We start from the raw sequence: 24,288 nt of genomic DNA, 5'->3' as shown, positions 1-24,288 counted from the left end.
ACTCACAGACCCTCTCTGAGTTAGGTACTGTCATTACTGTCAACATCCCACCCCCAGTCTGGTTTATGAGGGAAAAGAGCCACAAGGGATATAAGTAATCTCTGCAAGGTCACAGAGTTAGTAACTAGGTGAACAGGCTTTCAAATTCAGGCTGCCTGACTCTGAACCCAATGCATTGGTTACTTGTCACCTAAGTACATCTTAGTATTTGTTGTGCTACATACTAAAAATGCACATATTGATTAAACAAAATCCTTACTCATAAGGAGGCAAGGCTTTACTCCAAGCCATATATTAAGAGACAAATGAATCACTCAAGAAATTAAATAAGAGTGAACAGTCTATGCAAAAACAACAGCACAGCAAATGGGAAAAATACACAATCTTGCTGTGTTCAACACACTATCATTCATTTCATAACACAGGTGAGGTCACACTCCTTTCAGTCTTCACGTCCAGAGCACTCTTCAGTCCTTTTCAATGTCTGACTTTGGCCTCCACCCTCCCCATGAAATGGCCCTCCCTGCTGTCAAATCAAGGATCCTTTTCAACCTCATCTGGATACATCAGCAGCCTGAGACACTTCTCTCTTGAAACACTCTCTTCCAGTGGTGCTCAGGACCCCTCACTCTCCAGATTTTCCTCCTAATTTTCTGACCATAGGGAACTTACCACATTTTGGTTAAGTCATCTACATCTATTAAATTTCAAAATGATGCAGTTCTTCAAGTTTCATGATCTTCCGGCCTCTTGTCTTCCTACCCTATCCTCCATTTCTGAGCAAAACTCATTAACTCCTAGAATTTTAATGACATCTACTGATAGTGAATATCTATGTCTGACTCTCAGCTCGAGGCGTGCATACAGTTGTCTGCTTGACTCTGCTGACTTAAAGGATTTCAAACTCAGCGTATCCATGACTCAATTCCTCATTTGCTCCACACAACACCCCACCCGAGCCAGCCCACACCTTGTCTTTCCCCAAATGTTCCTTCTTCCCTTTATCACCCACTTGGGTGTCCACCTCAATACCTCATCCTCTCCCCATTAGGTCATCATGTCTTACTGGATTTACCTCCTGAAGTTCTTAAATCCATGTAACTTCACAGCCACTATCCTGGTCTAATCTACTGTAGTCCAAGCTCCCAGCTTCTCTAACCAAAAATGCTGCAATGGTCTCTTTATCTCTTTATTGTATTCTTGACATTACAGCCTAGATTAGTCTTCAAGTGCACATTGTGAACATGATGACTCCTTTCTCTGCTTAAACCCTTTGAGAGTTTCCATTGTTGTTCAGATAAAAGCAGCATCCTTAACAAGAACATGCCTGAAGGATCCTGGCCAAACTCAGCAGCTTCACCTCCATTTAATCTCTGGGCTGCCACACTGGCCAGCTTTCAGTTCCTCAAGTTAACCTCCTTCCTTCCCTCCTCAGAGACTTTTCGTATTCTATTCTCTCTGCCTTGTTGCTTCCTCAGTTTCCTAAATTAATTGTCACTTACATACATTAGCCTTTTTGAACCTCAGGACTAGATGATATACCCCTAGTTAGCGAACCTGAACTTATCTTCATAACAATAAAACTTTAAATTATTATAGTAATTGGTAGTGTCTTTCTGAACAGAAGTAAGTTACATGATGTCAAGGATTTTTTTCTGTTCTACTCACTGTTACATCAGTCGTGTTTGCCACCAGGTGTCACAGGGCAGATTACAAATAAGAGTGAATGGATGTAGAGGTAATGGGTACAATATTTCAAAGAATAATTGAGAAGAACCTGAAAAAAGGGTTCTTTGGTAGAAGAAATTATTTGAACTTTTCCATTTAGTGTTTTAAATATGTAAGTTTATTTAATGATCATTTTAAGTATTCATGCCAAACTGTTCTAATACAGACCCAAATGCTGCAGATACTTTGTGGGGCACAATGTCAATATTAAAGAATAAGGAACTAGAGGCACGGAGGGATCACATACTCAGCAGACAGACACAGATTCACATCCATTTCCTAGGGGAAAAGATTTCAATGTGAAAGCAGAAAGAGAGACTGAGAGCACATTGCTTCCTCCTCTTACAAAATATATCACATCATTGAGTGAGGAGGATACTGATTTATCAAAGCACCCAGAGTGAGTTTATACATGTGACACCGCATCTCCCAAATCCGTGACATTGGGGCTGACCCTGCCAGGTTCCCTGATGATGTGCCTTCAACAAGGAAATGCAGGCACTCAGCTTCCTTCAGGGGCAGGAACTTGATGATGGGACTGGTCCTTGGGAGTGCTGGAGCATTAAGTCACCAAGGCACCTGTCACAGACCACAAGAATATCCAGCATATACTTCTTACATTAGTCCAGGCACTTACCTTTGTTCATAAAGAGACGTTCCATGACAGGGGTTCTAGGGCGGTTCACAAAGTTTTCGCCCCGGTGGACAAGGGCTTCTTTGATTAAGGGCAATCCAGTTATAACAACTGAAGACAAGTCACCAATTTCCAGCCTAAGAACATTCCCATATTTCTTCACAAACTGGAAAATAGTAAAACAGTCATAGTTGGATATGCACATGGCTGTGTGTCCAGTAATGAGGGTGCGTGTGCAGTTTGTATTGAAAGGAGGGTGTGTTTGCAGGCACCTTGGTCTGGTGCAAATGTTTCTACCTTTTACCATTTTTCCTCTTCTCAACTATATTTGGGTTCAATTCACTACAGGATATAAACTTTGATTAGAATCATTCATTCATATGTTCAGCCTACTTGAATTGAGTGACCATGTACCATGTGTCCTAAGAACCAGTCACAAAGATACAACTATAATAAAATAAGCAAATTCTCTAACCTCAAGCATCTTAGAGGCTAGTGAAGGGAGAGACCTCAGCACACGTGACTCACCAGAGAAGGCTGAGACATTTTAATGAGTGTCTGGTGTAGCAAGCCTGGATATATTAGCAAATCATATCTGTTTAACCAGAGGAGAATTTCCCCTCCAACAACACGGGCTGGAGTCAGGTGTGGAGAAGAGCACATTAGTTCTGGAGACACGTGCAAGTCTTAACTCCATGGTTGACTGGTGTGAGCTCTTGGGAAAGTTCCCTTACTTGTTTTGGGCCTCAGCGGTCCAGTTCTAAAGGGGAAAGTTATTCTTTCCCAAAGTGTTCTACGAGGAAGGTGGAGGGCAGCAATCTGAAAGGCACTTTGATTTCTGGAAACTGGCAGACAGCCACTCCGACCTCTGGGGAATGAATGGGATCCATGTGCAATGTGCATGAATTTATGCACTCATCTTCACAGAGAGGTTGAGAGCATGGGGATGATGAGGTGGAAAAAGGCACTCATGGTCATAGCCACCCACATTCCCTGGATGCCATGTTAAGCACCTTCACATTTTATCTTATTTAACTTCACAACCACCCTACAGAAGGAATGATTTTCTTTGCCTTTCAGAAAAGGAAAATGAGTCACACTCAAAGTAATGTAGACAAGGTGAGAAAGCTTTAGGTGTTGGAGGGAAATTGGCAAGCATTACATAAGATATAAGGACAAAGATGTGAACCTGAGATGGTGCTAGAACCTTGGAGTTTAGTGGAATGAGAGAGTGAAAGTGAAAATCAGAGTGAGGGGCCTCGGAGAGAAAGAGGAAGAGGATGGGAAAGTGTGTAGGTGTGTCCTGACTCCACACAAATGAGCAGGTATGTGCTCACATATCTTGAATGGCAGTCAATGGTCATTAATCAAAGTCTTCCCTGACATGTTTCTTCAAGAGAGAAATCTAAGTAGACCCTGTCCCTGCCTCCTGCGTGCAGGGCTGTGTCCAGCTGCAGGCCATGGTGTCAAACAGAAGGGCTCATTTCCTCCAGATGTCTGGGGACCCTCCTCCCCACCTGCCATCCACTTATGCTCCCCCATGTCACCCCAAGCTCCCTGAACCTCATCACCCCATTGGAGCAAATGTTGTGGATTTAGTCTTATTCCACCACCCTGCTCCCATATTAAAGACTGACTCGAAACTCAACCCTTCCATGGTCCTTTTTGACCAGAATTTTCCACCATTGTTTGTTCATCACTAGCAGAGTTGTCCTGTTTTGATAGAAAGGGCAGAGCCAAGATTCCATCTTAAGCTTGTCTGTCTCTGACGTACATGCCTCTGTTCAAGAAATGGCAGGAATGGGAATCGGTAGCTTTTTTATTTCATCTTTGTAAATGCCTGGATGAACTCTAGGGATTTATGAAAATGACTTCTTGATGAATAAAGAATGTACAGTAAAGATGTTTTTGGGAACTGCTGAAAATGTCAGGTTAAGCTAAATGACTCCTATCTGACAATGTATACAACCTGGAATCTCAGCTTGTTCTTGGAAGGGACTCAGCCTTCAATTAGAATTTCTTGAAAGGAACATACTCACAGTTCCATCTTTGCCAGCCTCTGTCCATGCATATTTCTAGTCCGACAGAACTGGATCAAACATGTTTACAGTGTGATCACTTTGTATTAAATACAGTGATGTCTGACAATTCTTAAGTACACCCTCCAGTCATGGGGCCAATTGCTTTACATGGAGGTAAGTGTAGGAGCCACAGTCATCTGGGAAGGCTTTGTAAGGCAGAGAATAAATTTCAACGTACAACAAAAAAGAACACATTAAAAAAAGACAGATTATAAGGGAACAAAAGAAGTTAAAACAAGATGGCTCAGGAAGCTAAAATAGGCTTAAAATCAGCGAAAAAACCCCCAAAAATAAAGAGAAAAATAGTCAGGAGCTATAAAAGGCAAGTAAAATTAATAGACAGGAAATTTAATATGAAGGATAAAAATTCCAAATATAGAATTCAGTAGTTAAGTAATAAATTGTAGGAAATAAATGTTTAGAATAAAAAAAATTAGACCTGGTGAGTCAGTGAGACAAGATACTGAAACACAAGATATAAAGTTGTAGGAGATTCCTGTTACTCTAAGCTCTGAATCTGAAAAATCAACAAAGCAAGGACACACAAAAAGAAAAGCTAAAAAGGAAGAGGGTATCAATTCTTACTCCCCCGGCAGTAGGTGAGATGGTTTGTTCCCCCGAACACTCACCAGTGTTGAGCAGAAAGCGGGTAGGGGAGGGGGCAATGCAGGCTGCACATAGAAAGCTAAGATTCTCTCTCTCAATCACTAATTTGTTTTTAAAATATTGTTTCAATGTATTTGAATGCTTTTATAGCTAAAAAGTATTTCTTTCCAATAAGGTGAAAAAGGAAACCTAAGGACATACAGAATAAAACTTCATAAACAGGATTCTTACCCTCTTTGAATCATAGAATCCTTTGAAAATCTAGTGTTATGTCAGGGATCTGCTCTCCAGGAAAATCCTGTGCACATGAACACAGTGATGCACACATGAACTTTCAGGGCCCATCAGCTCCTGCTAAGATTCATGGTCTCACAGGTAGTTCTTGGGGTTCTGCTAGGTTTCTGAGAACAGTCTGTGGAAATCAAATTCAAGTTCACTCCAACAGGTTTTCATGGAGTGCTTCACAGCTGCCAGGTACCTTCTGACATTGCTACGTTATATGTAGGGGCAGTATACATAGCTAGTGGGTAAAGTTGGGCTCTTTCTACCCGTCTCTGCATGTCTCATCCTTAAATGAAAGGATGAAGATATTTTCTCTTCTTCTGAGTGGTGGAGCTCCCTCTATGTTAGCTGGCCACATGGCTTCCCAATCAAAGGCCACATTGCCCAGCTCCTCCAGGTGGGGCCAATGGGACGTGAGCAGTGGGGATGTGTGCATCTACTGAGTCATGTCCTTAAATGGAAGGTGCTTCTCACCACCTGCCCCTTTCTCCCTTCAAGAAAATGGAACTCACACAAGATGTTGCAAGGCAAGAACAACAAGATAGAAGGAACTGGGGTCTTTGGATGACCTTGCGCTACAAAGTGGCCTTACTATCCTGGACTTCCTGTGTACATCTGAATTGTTTTCTTTTTTTTTTATTTCCTTTTTTTAATTGAAGTACAGTGAGCTTACAATGTTGTTTCAACTTCTGGTGTACGGCATAGTATTTCAGGCAAACATATACATGCAGGTATTCCTTTTCATATTCTTTTTCATTATAGGTTACAATAAGATATTGAATTTAGTGCGATGTACTGTACAGTATAAAACTGATTTATCTATTTTATATATAGTACATAGAATCTGCAAATAATGAACTCCCAATTTATCCCTTTCCTCCCCCAATTCCCCCTGATAACCATGTTTGTTTTCAATGTCTGTGAGTCTGTATCAGTTTTATAAAAAGGTTCATTTTTTTTTTAGATTCCACATAAAACTCATATCATGTGGTACTATTCTTTCTCTTTTTAGTGTACGTCACTTAGAATGCAATCTCAGGGTCCAACCATGTTGCTGTAAATGGCATTATTTTATTGTATTTTATGGCTGAGCAGTATTATATAGTATGTATGTGTATATATATGTATGTACACACACATATATATACATATATATACACACACACATATATATGTATAAATATAGATACCACAACTTCCTTATCCAGTCATCTGCTGATGGACATTTAGTTTGTTTCCGTGGCTTGGCTCTTGTCACTCGTACTGCTATGAACACTGGGGTGAATGTATCTTTTGGAATTAGAGTTCCCTCCAGATATATGCCGAGCAGTGGACTGCTAGATCATATGGTAAATCTATTTTAACTTTTTGAGGAATCTCCATACTGTTTTCCATAATGGCAGCATAAAAATTCATTCCTACCAACAGCATAGGACGGTTCCCTTTTCACCACACCCTCTCCAGCATTTATTATTTGTAGACTTTTTGATGATGGCCTTGCTGACTGCTGTGAGGCAATACATCATTGTAGTTTTGATATGTATTTGTCTGATAATTAGTCTGATAATTACATTTGTCTGATATTGAACATTATTCATGTGCCTATTGGCCATTTTTATGTCTTCATTGCAGAATTGCTTGTTGAGGTCTTCTGCCCATTTTTGTATTGGATTTTTTTTTTGTTATTAAGTTGTATGAACTGTTTATATATTCTGGAAATCAAGCCCTTGTCAATTGCCTCTTTTGACAACATTTTTTCCCATTTGTTTGTTGTTTTGTTTTGCTTATGGTTTCCTTTCCTGTGCAAGAGCTTGTAAGTTTAATTAGGTCCCATTTGTTTATTTTTGCTTTTATTTCTACTGCCTGGGTAGACTGCCCTGGAAGAACATTGCTAAGAATAATGTCAGAAAATGTTTTGCCTATGTTTTCTTCTAGGAAGCTTATAGTGTCTTGTCTTGTGTTTAAGTGTTTAAGCCATTTTGAGTTTATTTTTGTGTATGGTGTGAGGGAGCGTTCTAACTTTATTGATCTATATGCTGCTGTCCAGTTTTCCCAACACCACTTGCTGAAGAGACTGTCTTTTCTCCATTGTATATTCTTGCCACTTTGTGAAAGATAAATTGACCATAGGTATGTGGGTTTATTTCCGGGCTCTCTATTCTGTACCATTGGTCCATATGTCGGTTTTTGTGCCATAACCATGCTGTTTTGTTTACTGTAGCTCTGTAGTATTGTCCAAAGTCTGGGAGGGTTATTCCTCCAGCTTCATTCTTTTTCTTTGGTATTGTTTTGGCAATTCTGAGTCTTTTGTGATTCCATATAAATTTTAGGATTATTTGTTCCAGTTCTGTGAAAAATATCCTGAGTGATTTGATAGGGATCACATTAAATTTGTAGATTGCTTTGGGTTATATAACCATTTTAACAACATTGATTCTTCCAAACCAAGAGCATAAGATATCTTTTAATTTAAATAATCTTTAATTTGCTTAATCAATGTTTTGCAATTCTACATGTATAAACCTTTCACTTCCTGGATCAGATTTATTCCTAAATATTTTATTTTACATTTTGATGCAATTTTAAAAGGGATTCTATATTTACTTTCTTTTTCTGTTATTTCATTGTTAGTCTACAGAAAGGCAACACGTTTTTGTATGTTAATCATGTATCCTGCTTGCTTGCTGAATTCTTTTATCAGTTCTAGTAGTTTTTGTGTGGAACCTTTAGAGTTTTCTATATATAAAATCATGTCATCCACATATAGTGACAATTTTACCTCTTCATCCAATTTGGATCCCTTTTCTTTCTTTTTCTTGTCTGATTGCTGTGGCTAGGACTGCCAAGACTATGTTGAATAGAAGTGGTGAGAGTAGGCTTCCTTGTCTTGTTCTAGACTTTAGTGGGAAGGCTTTCAACTTTTTAGCATTGAGTATTATATTGGCTATGGTTTGTCATAAATAGCTTTTATTATGGTGAGATATGTTCCCTCTATATACACTTTGGTAAGAATTGTTATCATTAATGGGTGTTGAATTTTACCAAATGCTTTTTCTGCATCTACTGAGATGATCATTTAATTTCTGTCCCTTCTTTTGTTAATGTGGTGTATGACATCGATTGATTTGCATATGTTGAATCATCCTTGTGTCCCTGGGATGAGTCCAACTTGATCACAGGGTACAATATTTTTTAGGTGTTGATGGATTTTGTTTGCCTATATTTTGTTGAGAACTTTTGCATCTATATTCATCAAAGATATTGGCCTGTAATTTTCTTTTTTATTACTGTCTTTGTCTGATTTCAGTAGCAGGGTGATGGTGGCTTCATAGAATGAATTTGGGAGTGCCCCTCCTTTCGATCTTTTGAAAGAGTCTGAGAAGGATCCCTATGAGTTCTTCCTTGTGTGTTTGGGGGAATTCCCCAGTCAAGTTATCTGGTCCCGGACTTTTGTTTCTAGAGAGGTTTTTTTTTTTTTTTTTTAAATTGCTGATTCCATTTTACTTCTAGTAATCAGTCTGTTCAAATGATCTATTTCTTCTTGGTTCAGTTTTGGTGAACCATATGTTTCTAGAAACTTGTCCGTTTCTTCTAGGTGGTCCAATTTGTTGCCATATTGTTATTGATAGAATTGTCTCTCTCTCTCTTTTTTAAAAAATATATTTCTGTGATTTTGCTTGTAATTTCTCCATTTGCATTTCTTATTTTGTTTGTTTCTTCTCTCATTTATTCTTCATGAGTCTAGCCAGAGGTTTGTTGATTATGTTTACTCTTTCAAAAACCCAGCTGTTGGTTTGATTGATTTATTCTATTGTTTTTTAATCTCTATTTTATTTATTTCTTTCCCAGGCTTTAACATTTCTTTCCTTCTGCTGATCTTAGGTTTTGTTTGTTCTTCTTTTTTGTATTGTTTTAGGTGGTAGGCTAGACTGCTTACTTGAGACTATTCTTGTTTTTTTGAGGAAGGTCTGTATCACTATAAACTTCTGTCTCAGGGCTGCTTTTGCTGACTCCCATAGATTTTGTGTGGTTGGTTTTCACTGTCATTTGTCTCAGAGGGACTCTTTAATTTCTTCTTTGATTTCCTCACTTATCTATTTTTTTTTTTAATAGCATGTCATTTAGTCTCCATGCAGTCTTTTTTTTTCTCTCATTTTTCTTTCTGTGGTTGATTTCTAGTTTCATGACATCAGAAAAGATGCTTGAAATAATTTCTATCTTCTTAAATTTGTTGAGGCTTCTTTTGGGTCTAAGAATGTAGTCTAACATTGAAAATATTCAATATGCACTTGAAAAGAGTGTGTGTATATATATATATATATAATACATATAATATACATAATATATATATATATATTTATTTGGTGTAATGTCTTAGAAATATCAATTGCATCTAATTGTTCTGTTGTGTCTTTTAGTATCTTAATTGCTTTATCAACATTAGCAATTTTCATTCTGGACAATATGTCCAATTATGTTAGTGGGGTGTTAAACTCTCCTATTATTATTGCATTCCATCAATTTCTTCCTTTATGTCTGTATTTTTTTTTAATGTATTTAGGTACTTCTCTTTAGGGTGCATGTATGTTAACGAGAGTAGTATCTTCTTCTTGTATTACTCCTTTTATTAAGATATAGGGTCCTTTGCCATCTTTCTTTATGGCCTTTGTTTTAAAGTCCATTTTGTCTGATATAAGTATTGCTACTCTTGCTTCCTTGTCATTTCCATTCACATGAAACATCTTTTTCTATCCTATCACTTTCAGTCTATGCATGTCCTTCACCCTAAAGTGGTCTCTTGTAGGCAGCACATTGTAGGCTCTAGGTTTATTATCCAATCTACCACTCTATGTCTTTTGATTGGAGTATTTAGCCCATTGATATTTATGGTAATTATTGATAGATGTGTGTTTATTGCCATTTTAAACTTTGTTTTCCGGTTGATTTTGTATTTCTTCTTTGTTCCTTTCATTGTCTTTTCATTTTTCCTTTCTAGGTTTGATAATTTCCTTTTTTGTTATAATGATTTTTTTTCTTTTTGCTTTTTTGACCTTATTGTATGCTTTTGTTTTGTGGTTTCCCTGATTTTCAGGAATTTTAATCCATTACAATATCTATTTGTTTTAGATTGGTAATCATATAGGTTCACAAACATCCTAAAATGATCAAGAGAAAAAAAAATCTACATTTTCTTCCTGTGCTGTCCCACATTTTATGATCTTGTTATCTTCTTTTATATCTGTTTATTATCTGGCTGATCATTATCATATTTCCAATTGTTTTCTCTTTCTATGGTTCCCTGCTTCTTTTCTACTTAGAGGAGAACTTTCAGTATTTCTTTTAGGATACGTTTGGTATTGGTGTACTGTTTCAGTTTTTGCTTGTCTGAAAAATTCTTTAACTCTACTCTCCTAAAAGATAGTCTTGCAGGGTAGAGTATTCTATGTTGCAGATTTTTCTCTTAAGGATTTTGAATTTATCTTGCCACTCCCTTCTGGCTGGCAATGTTTCTGTAGAGGAATCAGTTGAAATCCTTATAGGGGATCCCTTGCAACTAACTCTATGTTTTCCTCTTGCTTCCTTTAGCATCTTTCCTTTGTCTTAATTTTAGCCTTCCTAATTATAATTTGTCTTGGTGTAGGTGTGTTTGAGTTCATTTTGTTTTGAACTGTTTGTTGTTTCTGTACTTGGATATTGATTCCTTCTTCAGGTTTCAGAAGTTTTTGGTCATGATTTCTTCAAATATATTTTTGATTCCCTTTTGTCTTTCTTCTCCCTCTGGGACCCCTATTATGTGTAGACTGGCAGGCTTTATATTATGCCAGAAGCCCCTTATATTGTATTGTCAATTTTTTTCATTGCTGCAATGATTGGGTGTTTTCCATTATCCTGTCTTCTAAATCACTTATTTGTTCTTCCACATTATTTAGTCTGCTATTGACTGCCTTTAGGTCAGCTTTTATTCCAGCAATGGAGATTTCTGATTTTAATTGGTTCCTATTTATATTTTCTATTTCCTTTTCACAGTAATCTGCATTTCTATCAATATACTCTTTTATTTCCTTCAGTTCTTTTATCACTTCCTTTTTCAACTCAGGTTCTAGTAGACTGTCAAAGTCTATTTCATTGTTCATTCTTAACGGGACTTTTCTTGTTCTTTTAATTGGGAGTGGTTCATCTCCTACATTTTACTTGTATTTCTCTGATTCTATGAACTTAGGAGTAACAGTTATTTACTGTGGTCGTGAAGGGCTTTTTTTTTAAATTTTAAATGTGGGAGTGTTCCTGTGTAGACTGTGCCCATGTAATAATTATGTCATGAGAGCTGTTTTTCAGGATATCTGTATGGATATTTGCCATACCTGTCCTCCTCTGTGTGGTGGCTGTTATCCCCTCGACTGGGGGGATGTGATTGCTGTTGTGGTGATCAGAGCCTGCACTGGTGGTTGGGTGGTACCTCCTCTATCCTCTGTGGTTTTCACAGCTGTGACAGGTGCCGGGTATGCTCCCCTTTTGCTCCTCTGTTTTTGGAATAGAGGCGTCCAGACTTGTTTCTGAGCTGTGGTGTGTTATAGGTATGACTGGAGTGCTTCCATTGGGAGAGGAGCAGCTGAGTATTCCTTCAAAGATATCCACTGGGGAGTCCCATCTGTGGTGTTGTCTGTCACTCATTTTGCTGGCTTACAAAGTACAGTTTGCTGACACTGCCCTTGTCTTTGCCCCAGCCATTGGAATGCCATCAACCCACCCTAGTATCCCCCAGCTTCTTCACCCACAGAGCCACCAGGGCAGATCTGCTGACATCAAGCACTTACACCTGCCATCATGCACATGCAGTCATGCACTCAATCCACCATGAGCCACAGGGTAAGCCCAGAACCCAGATATGAGTTCACATATGCAGGCCTGCTGTTAATGGCAGACTAGCTCCTGCCACACACCTGAAGTCTGCTTGTTGTACCAGAGGCATGGGTCTACAAAGATAGCAGCAGAGGGAATTTGCCACCACAGCCTGGGGCTTGAATCAAATCTCAGTTTCACCTGTGTAATCTCACTGGTGAATCTCTGGGAATGTATTCAGGATTCAGCCCTGCCTCCAACAAGAGATGTCTACCAGCAATTGTACCCCTCTAGAGCAAGGCAAATACAGTGTTGTGTCTGAATAGTGCCCCACTTCTGGTTAGAATGTGGGTCACCAACTGTACAGAGCAATGCTCTCTGGGCTGTTATGGTTGGGTTGTGTTGTTTGCCTCCCTACTATGCACACTAGCAGTGGTGCTTTATATGGGAGACCCAGGCTGCTCTGCACACAAACCCAGCCTCAGCCAAGCCACACTCCAGCCCTCTGAGGCTGTCTCTGTGTAGTCAGCCCAATTTTTCTCTTTGTGTTCATGCCTTTGCTCTAGCACCCAATCCTGGCCTAACCCGACTAGCTCATGTGTCAGGCCAGAGATTGTTCAAACCCTCTGTGCCAATTTCTCTCTGTTCTGTCTGCCAAGCAGGTGCTTCTCTGAAGCTTGTTTTCTGTTCCAGCTGACCTCCCCACTGGTGAGGGGGCTTCCCAGGATAAGGGTGCTTTTCCTCCTTTGGAGCTCCTTCCCTAAGCGACAGGTCCAATACCAATTTCCATTCTTTATTTTTTTTTTCGCTCTCTTACCAGGTTTTGTAAGGATTTTCCTTTTATTTCCAATAATAAGTGATATTCTGCTGAAGTTCCCCAGGCATTCTCTAAGAATTGTTCCATATGTAGATGCAGAATTTGATGTATTCGTGGGAGAGGGTGAGCTGCGTGTCCTTCTACTCTGCCATCTTGGCAGTGCCCCTTGAACTCACTCGTGATATATAAATAAATTTCAATCTGTTTTACACAACTGTATTTTGGGATCCCTTTTTAAAATAAGCAATTCAATGTATATCTTCACTAACACATTCATCCACCTTATCTAGCATTCTCACACTTATTCAATAAGATTTTCTCTTATTTATATGCCCTAAATTAAATCATATAGCTAAAACAGAGAAAGTTTAGAAAATGTAAGAGGGGAAAAAAAGAAAGATTCCTATCATGCCATATAAACAGGCCAGTTTCTTCATTGCCCTATCACTGTTTTAGCTCATATTAGTTTCCCTACTTAAAAATGACCTGTTCCCTTTACTCCACGTAGCCACTTGCCTAACATTCCTTCCAAGTTAACCCAAATTTCAACATTTCACAAGAGCTTATCCCAAGGGTTTCCCATTCACAGTGATCCCATCTAATGTCATGTCATGTGGTTACAAAAAGTCTGTAACAAACATTTCATCACAGGTTGTCTTCTACTATGCCTGTTACATGATAAGAAATTCATAAATGTCTCTTTGAATAAATGAATCTGTGAGTAAATCAAGGTTCCTCCATTATGAAAAGTCAGATCACATAAGTAGAGAATAGGTATCTGAGTGAAATATTTTTGGGTTGAAGTCCTTGTTTGGTCATTTTCTATGTTCAATATCTTAAGCAAATCACTTGACAGTTTTCAGTCACTTTCCTCAGTGGTAAAACAAAAATAACATCAGAAGATTCCTAATTTGTGGGACTTTTGTAAAGAGTAAATGAAAATGAACATATATCTGTTTACAAGAGCTAGCATATAGGTCATACTTAATGTTTCCAAATTGATAGAAAGTAATGTTTATTACAACTATTCACACCATTTAATTCCATTTGTTGAACTTCATTTTGCATTAAAACCAAAAATATTAAAAAAGCAACCTAATATAAAATAAAATTTAATAGTTCTGATGAAAAATCTTTGGGCCACAAGTAAGACTCTAGCCTTAATTTCAACCCTGGTCAGTTTTATGACTTTAGGCAGATAATTTAATGTCTCTAGTCATAGCTATGGTACAGTGGTAAAACAAGGCTGTAGATCACATTTCTGACTCCAGATAAGAGTGAGTAAAAGCATCCCATTTTACTCCTACTCATCACTGATTGGCACAGACAAAAAAGAATTCTAATAAAACCCTGTTCTCTGTACCAAAGATCCAGAAAAAGGGTGGCCCACAAGGATGAAAACTTTCAGCCTTCCTGTTCCAGAGGCAAATGCCATGAAAAAGATGTGACTCTTCCCCACCAGAGTAGAATATGAGTGGAAACTTGTCTTCATCCAACATCAGTAACAATAGGGTGATACCTCTCCCCTGCTGACTCTTGAGCTGTATTTTGAATATCATCACTGAACTGTAGTAGAGAGACTTCATGGAGTACTAAGGGGGCAACATTCTGATTTCTACCACTGTAGAGAAATAAGGAGATACCCATTCCCATGGAGAAGTTATAGGGACATAGCTGACTTGCATTCCCCATGCAGCAAGGAATAGGCTTTCCTACTCAGAGGGGCTCCAGTATTTTCTCCTCATCCTCGTTCTGTCCAGCCTGCACTGATGAGAATGTGGGCTGGAATTCTATGGGGATCATAACACATAAGTGTGGTAGACCAGTATAGCACTGCAGAGGTTCTATAATGTAAATTGACATTTGAACCATAATCCACAAGAGTGAGCATTCTGAACATAAGTAGGTTGACTATCTGCTAAAATGCAGATTTACACAAATCCCATAGTCATATAACAATACTCAAAATGTCCAGGATATAGTCCTACATTACTCATGTTACAACGAATCCAGGAAATCTCAACTTGAATGAGTTGAAGACAACAGAGATGATAGAGATGTTGAAATTATAGGATAAAGATTTTAATGCAGCCATTATATGTTCCAATAAACAACTGTACTCTCAAAATTGTTAAAAATAGAAAATCTTAACAGAGAAATAGAAAACATACATGAGAACCATAGAGAAAATTTAGAAATGAAAAATAAAATAACCTGAACAAAAACTCTCTGTTGATGCAGATTGTTAATACTAGAAGAATCAGTGAAATCGAAGACATCAATAGAAATTATCCAATTTTAACAGCTCATAGAAAATAGACTGAAAAAAGAACAGATACTGAGCTTCAGGGACTATTGTTAGAATGACAAAATATCTATCAACTGTGCCATTTGTATATAACAGTAGTAGAAGGACTTCAGACAATACTATAGAGCTACAGTATTGAAGACAGCATGGTATTGGTACAAAAACAGACATGTGGACCAATGTTACAGAATAGAGAGCCCAGAAATGAACCCACAAACTTTTGGTCAACTAATCTTTGAGAAAGGAGGCAAGAATACATAGTGGAATAAAGACAGTCTCTTTAGCAAATGTGTTGGGAAAACTGGACAGCAGCATGTAAAGCAATGAAGCTAGAACACTCCTTTACACCATACACAAAAATATCCTCAAAATGGATCAAAGACTTGAACATAAGACAAGATACAATAAACCTCCTAGAAGAAAATATAGGCAAAACATTATCTGACATACATCTCAAAAATGTTCTCCTAGGGCAGTCTACCCAAGCAATAGAAATAAAAGAAAGTATAAAGAAATGAGACCTAATTAAACTTACAAGCTTCTGCACAGTAAAGGAAACCATAAGTAAAACAAAATGACAAACTACGGAATGGGAGAAAATTTTTGCAAATGCTGAAACCGACAAAGGCTTGATCTCCAGAATCTATAAGCAGCTCACAGACTTAATAAGAAAAAAACAAACAACCCAATGCAAAATTGGGCAGAAGCAATTCTCCAAGGAAGAAATACAAATGATCAATAGGCAAATGAAAAAATCCTCAATATCACTAATTATCAGAGAAATGCAAATCAAACCCACAGTGAGGTATTACCTCAAGTGAGAATGGCCATCATTCAAAAGTCCACAAAAGACAAATGCTGGAGAGGCTGTGGAGAAAAGGGAACCCTCCTACACTGCTAGTGGGAATACAGTTTGGTGCAGCCACTGTGGAAAACAGTATGGAGATTCCTCAAAAGACTAGCAATAGACTTACCATATGACCCAGGAATCCCACTACTACTTCAAAAAGACACCTGCACCCCAATGTTCATAGCATTATTTACAATAGCCAAGACATGGAAACAGCCTAAATGTCCATCAACAGATTACTGGATAAAGAAGAAGTGGTAGATTTATAGAATGGAATACTATTCAGCCATAAAAACCGACAACATAACGCCATTTGCAGCAACATGGATGTTCCTGGAGAATGTCATTCTAAGTGCAGTAAGCCAGAAAGAGAAAAAAAATACCATATGAGATCACTCATATGTGGAATCTAAACAAACAAACAAATGAAAAAAACAAATACAAAACAGAAACAGACTCATAGACATAGAATACAAACTTGTGGTTGCCAAGGGGGTGGGGAGCGGGAAGGGACAGACTGGGATTTCAAACTTTGTAGATATTGACAGGCATATGCAGAACAGATAAATGAGATTATACTGTATAGCACAGGGAAATATATACAAGATCTTATGGTAGCTCACAGTGAAAAAAAATGTGACAATGAATACATGTATGATCATGTATAACTGAATAATTGTGCTCTACACTGGAATTTGACACAACATTGTAAATTGACTATAACTCAATAAAAAAATGTAAAAAAAATTTGAATTGAAAAATTATTTGAAGAATTAGTAGCTGAAAAGTTCTCAAACATGGTAGTAGAAAAACCTACAGATCCAAGAAGCTGTGAGTGAACCAATAGCTCCAAAGACTTCAACACCAAGACATATTATATTCAAATCTCTAAAAAATAAACACAATGAAAACTACTTGAAAGCATGCAGAGGAAATAAAGTCATCTCTCGTGGAAAAAACACTTCAAATTGTAGCGAATTTCTCATCAGAAACTAGGGAGGCCAGACAGAAGTAGCATAATACTTTTAAGAATGAAAGAAACTGTCAACCTGTAAGTCTATATCCAGGGAAAATATACTCAAAAAATGAAGGTGAAATAAAGCCATTTTTAGATGAAAGAACGTGAAGAGAATTATTTTGTCAGTAGACCACTTCTACAAAAATGGTTAAAGAAAGTTTCTTAGTTACAGAACAAAGAGCAACAGAAAGCATAAATTAATGAGTAAATGCACTAGACAATTCTTGAATTAAAAAAGTTGTGTTTGACAGTCAAAAAGAAAATTATAATACTGTCTGACATTGTACTCAGTGTATGCAGAGATAATATTTAAGACAGTTTATGTATTATAAAGATAGGAAGGTAAAGTGATGAATAGTTTTAAGGTATCCAAATTCTGCCTGAAGTGGGAAAGTATTGATTCTTACATCAATAACCTGTGTGCATAGCATGTAATTTACAGCAACCACTGAAAACACCATACAAAGAGATATACTCAAAAACAATACACAGAAAACAGGATTTCAAAAAATTGTTCACGTGCCCCAAAAGAAGACAGCAAAAAGAGAGAAATAAAATGGAATGTAAAAAAATAGAAAATAAAAAGTAAAATGGTAGATTTAAGTGTTAACATATCAATACTTACATTAGCTATAAATGATCTGAATTCTCCAGTTAAAAGATAGAGACTGGCAGAATTAAAAAAAAGTCCCACCTCTACGCTATAGATAAGAAACTCATTTTAAATGTAACCATATAAGTTAAGGTTAAAAGTGAAAGAACAGAGAAGAATACACTATGCAAGTTGTAATCAAAAGACAGCTGGTTTGCCTATGGTATATCAGACAACGAAAAGTTCAGGCAAAGAAAATTACCAGAGATAAAGAGGGACATTAAATAATACTTTAGGAGCCAATTCACCAAGATGGCATAACAATGCTAATACGTACGCAGCATATAAAAGAGCTGCCAAATGCATAAATGACAAGTACCAGAACTGACTAGAGACACAGACAAAATGGTAATTATATTTGGAGACTTCAACATCCCTCTCCTAGTCACTGAGAGAATCAGTAGCTAAGAAGTCAACAAGAGCACAGAACTAAAGAACACAGTCATCTAATTATTTCTAATTGACATATAGTATAGAACACTCCATCAACAGAAGCAGAATACATTATTTTTTCAAGTATACATGGTGCTGCATCTTGGGTCATAAAACTCACATTTGTATATTAAAAAAATCGAAACCATAAAAATATGTCCTCAGACAATAATGGACTCAAGCTGGAAATCATTAACAGAAAGATAACAGGACAATCTCCCAATACTTTGATATTACACAACACACTTCACAAACAGGGGGACAGGTATAGGTGCCTAGCTGTAGAATTCTGTAGACTAATTCTACCCCTTAGTGGTACCAATGGGGTGGTTCTCCCAGAAAGTGATAAGCCCTTCCCCATCTGAACGTGGGTATACATCACAGGCTTATGTTTAAAGTGCTCCAGGTTCTTTCTAGGCAAAGGGGACCAATATTTGTTGGAAACCTACTATAAGCTGTATTAAACTTGACCATTCACTGTTTTATTTAATATTCACAACTACCTTTCACAGTGTTGTCTCTCAGTAAGTTACCAGCGCTGAGAGGCAGGGAAGCAGCTGAAGATTGTTGGGAAAGTGTTGGATGTTGGAGAGAATTTTAAGGAACCCAAAGCAGCCACAGTTTCGAAGCCCTGACAGGAGATGATTACAAAGAAGTGGAAAGAGGCTACAAGAAGGGTTCCACGTGGCTCCCTAAGGATTCTAAACTTGGAAGGCAGTTGGGGATTAGGCAGCAATCTAAGTAGAGGAATGACATTTTAAATGATTATTTTAGGGGAGAGGATTGCAGAGTGAGGAGGCTGAAGATGAGGGGCTCAGTCTTGGGCGGATGCAAGAAAGTCAGTTGAAAAGTGGTGAGGATTTAGGTAATCACATTTTACTCATGGGAAATGCAGTCTCCAAGAAGGAAAGTAGAGCATTCCCCGCCCGCCTTGGTAATAGTATTAAAAAGACGTGATCATATTACAAATAGGATGTGCTAGCAATGTGTACCATGACACATAATTAAATGACTTAAAGAATGTATCATGCCTGGCACATTTAAATAGTACACAGTACACAATTTTACCCCTAGAAAGGGCAGGTGAAGTCATTAGTTGAAAGTGAGGACAATAAGGCTCAAAGCCGGGTGTACCGGGAGCCTGCTTTAGCGTCAGAGCCCTCCCCATCCTTCTGTCATCGGTACCCAAACTGGCCCTTGCCCTACACGTCAGGGTGAACCCAGGCAGCTTCGCCTTCTCTTACCCGCTGAAGCGACAGGTGAACCTTCTTAAAGTCCAGATAGAAGAGGTGTCCCACGAAGGGAAGGCGCGGGGGCCCAGGCGGGTAGTTCTTTGGGCGACGACTTTTGAGGAAATCAGCAAAGAAGAGAAATACAACTGCGCCCAGCAGGAGAGTGCGGACACGGAGCAGCCCCCAGACAGCGGCTGCCAGGGAGCCCAAATCTGCAAGCATAACTGAGATGTCGGCTACGTCCTCAGTGCTCTGCGCAGGCCCTGGTCTGAGGCGGGGCTCTAGAGTCTGAGCTCCCAGACCCGCCCCCTTCCCGGCCCCTCCCTTGGCCCCGCCCCCGCCCCGCCCCACTCCAGGCAGTGCCTTCCCCTCCCCGCCCCCAGGTCCAGCCACCCAAACACCGCCCACTCGCAGGTTCCAGCCCGCACTTCCCTGCCTTGCCTGCCTGGCGCCCAGTGGCCAGGCTTCTGCCAGTGTTCAGGGCTCTTTCCCCAGACTTGCCCCCTGCAGCAACCCCTCACCCCCACCAGGAGCTCTTCTTCCCTCCAATTGCATCCAGCCTGCCTGACAGCCCCACTAGAAGCCAGAGGTCAGATTCCTGGGGGAACATGACCAGGTTTTGGTAAAGGCCAGGCTAGGAGCTTTTTTAGTTGCTATTTACAAAGCTTGTCTCTCTGTGACATTATGGGCCTCTAGCGGTTATGGTTTCATTGCATCTGAGAGTGGCACAGACATTTGAGCTCCCTGTTTCTCAATCACCCTCTCATTCACTGATTGGAACTGCGCCTGGTGAACTTTAATCAGGGTAACGGCAGCACCTGACATTTCTTGGGTGTTTACTATATACCAGGAGTTCCATCAGCCTCTTTACATAAATTGCTTAATTCTGACAAAAATATGCAGATGCTTTCTTCCTTCCATCTTGCAGTTGCAGAAACTGAGACAGAGACACGTCCTAAATAAGTGGTAAGTGAATGAACCCACTGGTCTGCAAGACATCTTAGGACTCCCTGGATTTGTAACTGTTTTGAAGATAAACATGTGGAGCTGGCTGGCCCTGTTTGAAGTCCATGAAAGCTTTTGTTAGAGCAAGCAGGTAGAGAGAGATGAGCAGAGAAAGGGGGATGCAGGCCAAATGGCAGGAGCTGGGCAGAAACGAGCAGCACAGGCTAAATACAGGAAACCATGTATCATGTGAGCACCAGGGGTCCCTGGGCAGAGAAAGAAAAGCAGGAACCTCTGAGCTGATAAGTGGTCACACATTTTGGGGTGAAGAGCAGCCTGAAGGACAGCAAAAAAAAGGGTGGGAAAAGGCAGGAATCGCAGGTATCTGAATGTACTTTTTGCTCATTATGCCCTCATTTCAATAAAATAAAATATTGCATTTTCAATAAAATGCACTGAGGCCAGGACACCTCCTATCCAGACTAAATATGGACAAAAATCCCTCCTCCTTTTGGGAAGGCAGAGTTGGGGTGAAAATCAGGGAATTATGCCACTTGCAGCAACATGGATGGACCTAGAGATTATCATATTAAGTGAAGTATGTCAAAGACAGATATCATATAACTTGTACGTGGAATCTGAAAAACTGCCACAAATGAACTGATATACAAAACAGAAAGAGACTGAGAGACAGAAAACAAACTTATGGTTTCCAGGGGGAAGGTGGGAGGGAGGGATAAACTGGGAGTCTGGGATTGCCAGATACAAACTACGATGTGCGGAACAGACAAACAACAAGGTACTGCTGTATAGCAAGCAGGATAAGCCAGTACTGAGCAACCTACATCTACCACAAAGAAAGCTTTGGGACCTGAGTCAATCAGGGATACACCTGTGGAGGTCGGATGGCAGGGGCATGTCCAGAGACCGCTGTGGGCTCAGGATGTCTGCTGATGGGTGGCAATATGTTCGCCTCCAGTTAGTTGTTTGGCCTGAGGCATCCCAGCACTTAAGCCTATAGACTGCTGGGTGGGCCAGGTTTTGGTGCTAATGACCCAGGCAAGATGTCAGCCTCCAGGAGAGTTCATAGAGATGTGTACTGTCCAATATGTCCATCACCAGCTTTTATGTCCCCAGGGTGAGCCACAGCCAACCCCCACCTCCCCAGGAGACACTGCAAGACCAGTAGGCAGGTCTGACCCAGGCTCCTATGAAATCACCATTTTTGCCCTTGGTCCCAGAGCACATGAGATTCTATGTGTGCTCCTTAAGAGTAGAATGTCTGTTTTCCCCAGTCTTGTGGAGCTCTTGCAATCAAGCCCCACTGGCCTTGAAAGCCAAATGCTCTGGGGGCTCTTCCTCCTGATGCCAGATCCCAGGGCTGGGGCATGTGCCATGGTGCTCAGAACTCCCACTCCCCTGGAAGAACCTCCACAACAGAATTATTCTTCTCCTTGTAGTTGGCCCATCTAGGGTGTATGGGACCCAATGATATCGCCAGTGCACCCCTCCTACCATCCCACTGTGGTTCTCTCTTTATGTCTCCAGTTGTAGAGGATCTTTTTTGGTAGGTTCCAACCTTTGTTATCGATGGTTATTCAGCAGTCAGTTGCGGTTTTGTTGTGTTTGTGAGAGGAGGTGAGCTCAAGGTCCTTCTATTCTGCCATCTTGATGAGATCCTCCAGACAAACTTAATTTCCAAAAATACTATGGCAGGCTGATGAAACTTGTTTCATGTAACAAGTGAATAGCTAGTACTGAGCTAGTCCTTCTACCACACACAACCAGAGCAGACAAATAAATAAAAATAAAATTTCAGAATATATATGCACCCCAATGTTCACAGCAGTACTATTTACAATAGCCAAGACTTGGAAACAACCCAAGTGCTCATCAATAGGAGATTAGTTTAAGATGTGGTGTCAACATATGTATACATTGGAACATTATTCAACCATAAAAAGAATGAATAATTGCCATTTGCAGTGACATGGATGGATCCAGCGAATATCATACTAAGTGAAGTAGGTCAGGCAAAGACCAATATTATGATATCACTTTTATGTTGAATCTAAAAAAAAATACAAAAAATTCTGTATACAAAACATTAATAGACTCTCAGACATAGAAAACTAACTTATAGTTACCAAAGAGGAAAGGAGGGTGAGGAGGAATAAACTTGGATCCCTAATGGGATTAACAGCTATAAACTACTATACATAAAATAGGTAAGCAAAAAGGATTTACTATATAACACAGGGAGTTATATCCAATATCTTGCAATCACCTATAACGGAAACAAATCTGAAATATATACATGTATAAGTGAATCACTTTGCTATATACTTGAAACTAACACAATATTGTACATCAACTATACTTCAGTGAAAAATAAGCTTTCAGTTCAGGCCTCTGATCCCCCTAAGAAAGGAACAGCTGTGATGAACTGCAATCTCTATGACTTTCTGTCTGGAGGCATTAACTTGACTCCCTTGTGAGAAAGAGGGGGGATTTAGATCACAGCAATCACATCTTCTTGCTAAGATGAGAACATACAGATTGGAGTTTGGGGTGATGGAGTAACAGAGCAGAAAACACAAAGGAGGAAACTATGCCAAGGAAGAACCTCATGAATACTTAGAGATCAGCTAAATAGTGCACTGTGCACATGTAGGGTGAGACCCCATGAGGCTGAGCAAAGGACATCCACTGGGGATAAAACAACTGCCAGAGAGCTGTCAGCTTAATGCCTGCCAGAACTTTTACACATTGGAATTATTTGGATTCTGAACAGAGTGTAGAGACCATATTGAGCAGGTAGAGGCCCCAGAAAGATCACACTTTAGAAGCCTGAGGAAGAAGCCTGCCCTTGACCCACTCTAACAAAGCTTTAAAACAAGCCTAGAAAAACAAACAAACAAACAAACAAAAAACAAACAAAAAAAAAACCAAGATGTTCTTCAGGTAAATTAACTGCTTGTCAAAAGAAAACTCAAAATTTTTTAAAGGAAGACAACAGAATCCAAACACTGAATCTGGAAATTTTACTTAGTCAATCCATAATTACCTCACATATGAGGAATTTGGAATATGTGACCCATACCCAGTTAATAGAAGATACAAATTGATAGAAATGATGAAGTATCAGAAAAAAGCTTTAAACTGAAAATAAGTGTACTCGAGGATTTAAAAGATCATACGAAATTAGTTGAGAGAAATATACACTGTAAAAGTAATAACCAAATGATACTTCCAGAGTAGAAAAAATACATGATATAAAAATGTAATGGATGGACTTAATGGCAGAATAAGACTGTCAAAAAAAAAAATGAACTTGGAGTACTTGAAGGCAGGACAGTAGAATATATCCAAACTAAAATAGAAAAAAAAAAAGCCTGAAGAAAAATTAACATATCTTTAGTGTCTAGTAGGTCAATATCATGGGGACTAACCTATGTGCGACTGAAATTCCAGTTATATGAGGACATGGGGAGAGTTCATGAAAACTATTTGAAGTAACAACAACCAAAATGAAACCAAATTTTCTAAAACTATTAAACTCACTGATCCAATTGTGTCAATGAACCCCAATGAGGAGAAACACAGAGAAGACTATACGAAGATGTTATAAACAAACTACTAAGAAGCAATGATACAGGAAAAGAATCCTTAAAAATACTCCTAAAACAAAAGACTCATAAGGAATAGGAGAACAAATATACGAATTATTACAAACTTTTTATCAGAAAGAGTGTAAATCAGAAAACAACAACATGTCATCTCCAAAGTGCTAAAAGAAGAATTCTGGTAATCTAGAATTTTGTATTTGGTAAAATTATTCTCCAAAAATGAAGTCAAAGTAA

The 24,288-nt window shown here is 39.0% G+C and overlaps 1 protein-coding gene across 1 annotated transcript in view; it reads right to left on the bottom strand.

Moving 5' to 3' along the window:
- The window catches only part of LOC105092804 (cytochrome P450 2J2), a 35,234-nt gene extending 15,486 nt beyond the window's left edge, over window positions 1–19,748 (bottom strand). The window contains exons 1-2 of the mRNA XM_010984563.3: window positions 19,493–19,748; window positions 2,366–2,528 (exon numbers count right to left, since the gene is read on the bottom strand). Of these exons, the coding sequence (XP_010982865.3) occupies window positions 2,366–2,528; window positions 19,493–19,702 (373 nt within the window). The 5' untranslated portion in view covers window positions 19,703–19,748. The remainder of the gene's footprint in view (window positions 1–2,365; window positions 2,529–19,492) is intronic.
- Window positions 19,749–24,288: the final 4,540 nt, after the last annotated feature.

Source organism: Camelus dromedarius, chromosome 14, assembly GCF_036321535.1.
Source record: "Camelus dromedarius isolate mCamDro1 chromosome 14, mCamDro1.pat, whole genome shotgun sequence".
Lineage (NCBI taxonomy): Eukaryota > Metazoa > Chordata > Mammalia > Artiodactyla > Camelidae > Camelus > Camelus dromedarius.
This window is presented reverse-complemented; position numbering and strand designations above follow the sequence as displayed.